This window comes from Neomonachus schauinslandi, chromosome 4 (assembly GCF_002201575.2).
Source record: "Neomonachus schauinslandi chromosome 4, ASM220157v2, whole genome shotgun sequence".
NCBI lineage: Eukaryota > Metazoa > Chordata > Mammalia > Carnivora > Phocidae > Neomonachus > Neomonachus schauinslandi.
Genome location: NC_058406.1, coordinates 24,711,227 through 24,718,714, shown reverse-complemented (window position 1 = coordinate 24,718,714; position 7,488 = coordinate 24,711,227). Strand labels below are relative to the sequence as shown.

Sequence of the window (7,488 nt, the reverse complement as noted above, 5' to 3'; positions counted from 1 at the left end):
GGTTCTAGGTCTCAGCCAATCAAGTACAGACATTCCGGCCACAGTGATTGGTTCGGGGATGGTACCTAGCCAGTCCCAATCACAGCTCCTTTATGGAAGATTTTCCTGGAGCTTCTGGGAGAAAGACAGAGGCTTGACGGCTGGAAATCTGGGGCCTGTGAGGCTGGAGCTGCCGACCCCACAGGAGCCACAGGTTGAAACCGACTCTGAGAACAAAGCCAAGTGGAGAGCTGGAGACACCACTGGGCCCTGAGGCTGGCCTGACACCTGCACTGTCCTCGTATGTAAAAGCCAGTAAATCCTTGTCTGGATTGGGCTTTCTATCACCTGCAGCCAAGTCTTGACACCCAAGGCCTGTGAGGACTCAGAGTGAATTCCTGAAGGTGAGCTCCACGGTGACTCTTGGTAGAGTCACATCTGTCTCTAAGGATGCCCAGCAGAGGACCAGCCTTGATAAACTCTGGGGGAGTTAACTCCTGCATTTCCCTCTCGGGCAATCAAAACACTGACCCACATGGGGAAAATGGATGTGAAGGGGGCTTCTTGGTTCCCTCAATCACTGGAATTGCTTCCACAAGTCCGGGCACTCATAATGGACCCCCAAAGGTGGGCAGGGTAATATGGATGTGGCTGCTCCTCTGGGAGCGGGGGCTGTAAAACTCACCGGTGGACCCCATACATCCCAAAAGGCCTCACTCAGAATGAGACAAACCTGGGTGAAATTTGCGTTCCTGCCACTTAATTGCAACATGATCCTCAGCAAAAAAACAAAAAACAACAAAAAAAAACCCTCTTGGTTTGCTGCCACCCTCACAGGGAGCTGTAGGGTAACCAACAACCAAGCACTCAGCTCAGCAGCTGGGGTGAGGCCAGCCCGCAGTAAGGGGCCATGTCCCTTCTTCCCCAAGTCTGGGGGGGGGCGGGGGAGGGGAGAGGAGCAATGGAAAGGTGCCCCCCAGCCCCGCCCTCGCACAGAGCACGTCACACACCACCGCCACCCAGGTGTGGGTACAGTTTATTCTTCACAACAGAGAAATACAAAGAGCAGAGCGTTTGGAATTCCTTTGTTTCTTGCTCCATTTAGTGTCTACCCCACGTTCGATTTTTATTTTGCTCCCCATCCCTTTTCTTAAATATAATGCAAACTTGTTTCCTGAAGCACTGAGGGGCACGTGCCCTCACCTCCCTGCCACCAAGATGCAGACCGAGAAGCCAACAGACTGTTTTCTCTTTTTTAATAAGGTAACTAGTTCTAAATATGGTGGCCTGGAGGTCCCATAGAAAAAAGCAAATGGGGTGTTAACAGTATGTATAACAGCGTATTTACAGGGTAGTAACATGCGGACAAAAAGCTACAATACTGAGTTATCAGACGACGCAAGTCAAACAAAGGGGTGGGGGGGGGGGCAGAGAACCCCATGGGGAAAAAAAAAACCCAGGAAACGTTAAACTGGTAAATCAATGGCGAGTTAAGGCTTAAAAAGTGTATAAAAATAACACAGTTAATATTCAAAACGGAACTCCAGATACAGAATATATAGATGAGTTTCTGTCTAGTTTTCTTTTTCTTTTTTTTTTTTCCCGGGGGATGAAAGGGGGGCTTCTCCGGGCTCTGTACATAGTTCCTATATACACGGACACGCATGGCTTTCAGATTGGGGTGTGTCTGTGGGGGCTGAGGGCAGGGTATGCTCCTGGGACCCTCCTCCCCGAGGATCCCTTCCCTGCTAAGGGGCCTAGGGCTTGGACTGGGAGTTCCCCCTCCATGACAGGGAAGACAAATAACCCCTCCCTGGGCACTGCCCCATCTGGAGGAAATTCTGGAGGGGGGTGGTCCTAAGCCCAGGCCCACTCCCTCCCCACCCCCCTGCCCACAGTCTGGGATGGTGGGAGAGGTAGCCAATAGGTTTCCTGGCCAGCACCGAGGTAGACTGGGGTGGTCTTCAGGGCAGTGGAGGGCCAGGTCTTACCCAGCCCACCCTCACCCCATTTCCCTGGGCCTGCGCCCAGCCCAGCCCAACGCTGCACCCTTTGGTCCTGCGGATCTCCCGGCCCCTCTCTCATTTTGCCTCCTGAAGCCTGGGCAGCCCTGGGAGCTGCCGCATCCCTCTGCTCAGTAATGCCCAGGGCGTAGCTCGAGAGGTGTGAGCTGGGCACCTAGGGGTGAGTGGCTCACTCCAGCTGCCTCCTGTCCCCTCCCACCTGGGGGTCCCCTTTGCAGTCCAGAAACTCAGGCCTGAGCCTTCCCTCAAGACCTGAGGCTGTGGCAAGAGAAGGTCCCACGCTGCCCTCTGGTTCTCTGTGTCCATCTGTCCGATTCTTTTAATTTCTCGGTCTTAGCAGCACCAACTTCTTGGCCAATAAATATCTTTTTTGTTATTTCCAAAACAAACTTTAAAAAACAAAACAAAAAAACAGTGAAGCAAGTGGAGGGTGGGGAACAAAAAGAAACCCAACAGAGAGGTTCAAAGTGCTCTGAGATCGTCTTTGGATGCCACCAAAACAGTCCAGAATCTTGCAGTTGGCCTGGCCGCCCCCGGAGCTGGACCGGGCAGGGCTTCTGCAGCCCAGGCTTTCTGGAAGGTCAGGAAGGTCATGAGAGAGCTCGGCTGTTCCTGGAGGGCCCCTGGAGGAAGTTGGGGCCTGGTGCTGCCTGGGTCTGTGTCTGCCAGTGGGCAGGGTGGGGCGGCGCCTTGGGTCGGCTCAGATGAGGGAAATTCGCACCGGGATGCCGGGGGACTCCGTCCTCTGAGGCGAGTGGTGGCTCACCAGGTGCTCCACCACCGTGTGTTTGGACATGTGCTTCATCAGGTAGGTCTCCTGTGGGCAGGGGTGAGATTCAGGACATGTAACCAACCAACCATCGGCAAGAGACGCAGGGGAGGCTGCAGTTCCCACAAGTGTCCACTGGAGGGCTCCTTGGTAGGTGGGCCAGCTCATGGTGAGCAGGCCCGGCTCTAGGGCATCAGACGGGCAGGGGGCGGTAGTTCTAGCGATGCAGAATCGCCACCGGGGGTGGATGCTGGTTCGTTTCCCACACTCTGAGCCCACAGCATGCTAGCTGGACAACTGGATGGCAGCGGGCTCGTCCCTCAGCAGTGCCCACCTGAACTTCTCTAGGGCCAGGCCAACAGGCTGTACTCGGGTATGCTGGCTGAACCTCCGCCTGCCTTGGGGATCGAGCATGGCTGCCCCCTTCTGGATGGTGCTCCAGCGAAGGAAAAGCAGGAGGCCTTGGTCTGAGCTGGGTTCTGCCATCTCCTAGCAGTGGGACCTCAGACGTGTCATCTCCTATGTCCAAGGCTGTTTCCTCCTCTTGAAGGCACAACCTCAGAGGGTTGCTATGGTGGACCGAGCTCCCAGCATGCGGTACAGGTTGAGGGGACTGCTCCTTCCCTGGTCTCTACACTGCATTCTAGGTGATGGTGGGAGCCCCAGCCACTGCAGCCACCCCCCACCCCCAACGTGATCCTCCCTGGGAAGAAGCTGCACCTGACAGGACTGGTGACTTGCAGAAGCAGAAGCTGGGCATGCTCGGCTCGTCCCTTGAGTGCCAAGTCTGACCTGAGGCACCCACAACTGGGTGGGTGAGGTGACCCAAAGGCTCACCTGCAGGCCCAGAGGCCCCCACACTCAGCTGGGAGGAGGTGGAGCACCTGGTGAGCCACCACTTGCCCCCCAGGACATAGTCCCCAGTCTCAAATGTCACTCTGCTCAGAATCTGGTAGAGGAAGCCCTCAAATGTGGCGGCAACATGCTATCAAACAACACCCTAGGGGAGCCATCAGCAACGTCCAAACTAGGAAACTATTCTTCAGTGACTACACTGCAAAGGAAAAAAAGGCCCGGGAGGGGGGACAGGGTGGGGATCAACAGATTAAGAGATATATTGCTTATATTGCTTGGGTGCAACATGGGGATCTTATTTGGATCTCGATGACAAAATCAAATTGTAAGTAAATAAAATTCTGGCCTTCTGGAGACAAAAACATGAACGCTGACTGGGTATTTGATGATATCAAGGACTTATGGTGAACTGTAAAGATATTATGGGTATGTTCAGAAAGAGGAGTCCTTGTGTTTAGAGACACAGTGAACATTTTCAGATGAAACAATATAATGTCTATTTTACTTCAAAAAATAGGGATATGGATGAGGCAAGATTGGTTGACGGTTCTGGGGGCTGATGGGAACATGAAGGTTCACTATTCTACAGTTGATTAAAGTAGTTTAAAATTCAATCCATTTAACTGTTTTTTGTTTTTTAAATAAAAGGTATGTTGGGGGGCCTGGCTGGCTCAGTCAGTGGAGCCTGTGACTCTTGATCTCAGGGTCATAAGCTCAAGCCCCACACTGGGCACAGAGCCTACTTAAAAAAAAAAATACGTCAACTTACTTTAATTAAAGCCAAAAATAAATTTAAAATAAAGGTAACTATTCTTGTTCTAGAGAGTCCAGTTGAGGCCGCGTTCAGGATGGGGCCGCAGGGACACTCCCTGCCCCCAGAGTTCAGACAGACTCCATCTAGAACTATAGCCAGTAAATGCCGGTGGCCCCTCCCCTAGGAGCAGGCGTGAGGAGGCGGATGTCGAGAACTTGAGGCCAACACCAGCCGAAGGTCAGCCAGCTAAGGGGGGCTCCTAGGTCTCTGTGGTGCCCCACCTCGCCCCTTGGGACCCATTCCCTGCAGGTTCTGCCCTCTGTCTTTCACTTCTCCTCTGCCCTTCGAACTCCAGGGAAGGAGCAGTGTGACGAACCCAGCACCCAGCAAACTGTAGGCCTGGCTGGCACCTGACATACCGCTGACCACCCAACGTGTGCCCCCTCCAGTCAGTGACCTTTCAAAATACCCTCGCAGACAATGGCTTCCCCCCAATGGCTTCCCGCTCCACCTGGCACGTATCCAAACTCCCTAACAGGGCCTCAAAGCCCCGTGTGACCTAATTTTCCTTCAGTTCCTGGACCGCGCCATGTTTGTTCCACCTCAGGGTGTTTGCACTCACCGTTCCCCTGCTTGGAAGGGTCTCACTCTCCTTACCCTTCAAGTCTCCATTGAAATGTTGTTACCCCCTCAGTCAGCCTACCCAGACCTGCGTCCCCTTCCCAAATCCATTCCAGCCTCCCCGCTGCTTTATCAACCTATGGTCCTTCAGCCCAGTGGTTCTCAGTCAGAGGCGGCTCCACCCTGGCCCCAGGACATTTGGCAACATCTGGAGACATCTTGGGTTGCCAGAGCTCAGGGAGGGGGCTGCTAGTGAGCAGAGGCCAAGGACGTTGCTAACATCCTATAAGGCACCAGGACAGCCCCCCAGCGAAGGTACCCTGCCCACATGTTAGCATGCCCTAAGGCTGACAAACCTCCTTAGAGCAATTACCACTATTTGTCATTCCATGTTTATTTGGTGGTTACTTGTTTAATATCTGTCTCCAGCAGTAGACTCCAACCTCCCTGGGGGCAAAGAATGTGTCTTGGATTCATCCTGATGCCCAAGCGCCTGGCACAAATGTTCAGTAAACACTGGGCGAATAAACAATGGTGAATTGGCGGACATTTATTAGGCACTGACTGGGCCGGCCAACAGCCCTGTGAGGTAAGAACAGTTACCTCGTCCGTTTTACAGATAGGGAAATTGAGGCTCAGTGATTTTTTTTGAGGGGGGGGGTTTACCTGGGGCTCTGTTAACCAGGATATTTCATTAACTGAACACACACACCTAAGTGACTTGCCGGGCTCCCTCTTGTGGGTGCTGAAAGGATTCTGCTGCAGGAAAATTCCCACCCAGGACGGGGCTGGATGAGATGACTTACTATGCAGGCCTTTCCTGAGGTGAGGCAGCTCTGGGCCGAGTCGCTGTGCCCCCTTGTGGCCAGGATGGGGGTTGCAGCTTCCCCAGTGGAGAGGCCCCTCCCCTCCCTGGCTCTGGAGAGCAGAATGCCTGGCCCCCCACCACTGCCTTGAGTGTTCCAGGGCCTGGAGGAAACCACGCCTGGGAAAGCCAGGCTAAAGGCCGCCAGGAGGCTGGGAACTTGGCCCAGGGCAGCCAAAAACAGAACTGGGAAGCCGAAGCACTGGCCCAGCCAGCCACTCATCGTGATCTTGCGGGGTCACTTCCCCTCTCTGGGCCTCAGTTTCCTTGTCTGGAGAATGGGGAGAATCAATACAGATCTGATGAGGAGAAGGCTGAGGCCCAGGGAGAGGAAGAGGCTCCACAGGGACCCCAGGGGCCCCAGGCACTCACCGAGGTGTAGGCCCGCCCGCACATGCTGCAGCAGTAGGCCTTGGCGTGCTTGATGGCGTGGGCGGAGAGGTGGATCTGCAGGGAGGCGGAGTCCGAGTAGGCCCGGTAGCAGTTGGGACACTTGTAGGGCTTGTCCTTGTTGTGCTGGCGCTGGTGAGACTGTGGGGAGCACAGCAGGGAGTGAGGAGCCAGGTGGGGCTCCCCCAGCCCCACCCCCACCCCCTTCTGCTCCCTCTGCAGGGGGGCAGGCAAGAGGCAGGCAAGAGGCAGGCTGGCACTCACCTGGAGGTTGGAGAGCTGAGTGAAAGCCTTTTCGCAGCCAGGATGTGGGCACTTATAGGGTCTGTCGCCTGTGTGGATTCTGCAATGGGCAGCCCAGTGAGGTGGAGTCCCTGACAGACAACCCGGCCAGCTCCAGCCCCCAAGGCCTTGGATGGCCTGCACCATATATCCAGCTCCCAAGCCTCCCAGTCTCCACTCCCCACAGTCTCCAGAGAGCACCTGGCAAGAGCTTCTTCTCCTTCCTCCTCTGGTCTCCCAGTCTGCCAGTCTGTGACCAGAGTCCTCCTGCTCCCCACAGGTCCCTGCTGAACCCAACCCACCACCAGCATCCACTCAGAGACCTGGCCCAAACCTCCAGCTAAACAGCAGGGGCTTGCTCAGGTTGCTTTCTGTCCCTCTCTTCTTCAAAACCCACCCGCAGACCACTGTTGAAAAGAACACAGATCCACCACTTTGCCAGGAACTTCCTGTCCACCTTGCCTCTTTCCCTCAGAAGGAAGCCTCTCTCTCTAATTGGCCCCCAGTTTCTGTCTCCTGCCCTGTCCCCACATCAGAGACATGTCTAGGATGGTAACCTGGTCACCCCAGCTACTGAGAGAATGCAGGACAGGGAGGCCCTGCAGTTCAGCCCCTCTGCCCCCTCCCATTCCTGGGTTCTCATCCTGGCTCCACCTTCTACTAGCTTGGTGACCTGGGGGGAAAAAACCACCAAGCCTCGGTTTGCTCATCTGCAAAATGGGCATAAAAATATGCTCAGAGGCTTTGCTGAGTGTTGGCACAAAGTCAGTGCTCAGGAAACACCTGCAATGTTTATTACGTGGGGCACCCATGTGCCAGACACCACGCTTGGTACTTGGAGTGAACAAAACAGACAAAAACCACTGCCTCGTGGAAACAAACAAGTGTGTGTGTGTGTGTGTGTGTGTGTGTGTGTGTGTGTGTGTGTGTGTGTGTGTGTGTGTGTGTG

The 7,488-nt window shown here is 54.6% G+C and overlaps 1 protein-coding gene across 1 annotated transcript in view; it reads right to left on the bottom strand.

Moving 5' to 3' along the window:
* Window positions 1-998: 998 nt before the first annotated feature.
* Window positions 999-7,488, bottom strand: part of ZNF362 (zinc finger protein 362) — a 24,440-nt gene continuing 17,950 nt past the window's right edge. The window contains 3 exon segments of the mRNA XM_021683673.2: window positions 999-2,820; window positions 6,240-6,398; window positions 6,522-6,600. Coding sequence (XP_021539348.1) covers window positions 2,704-2,820; window positions 6,240-6,398; window positions 6,522-6,600 — 355 coding nt within the window. The 3' untranslated portion in view covers window positions 999-2,703.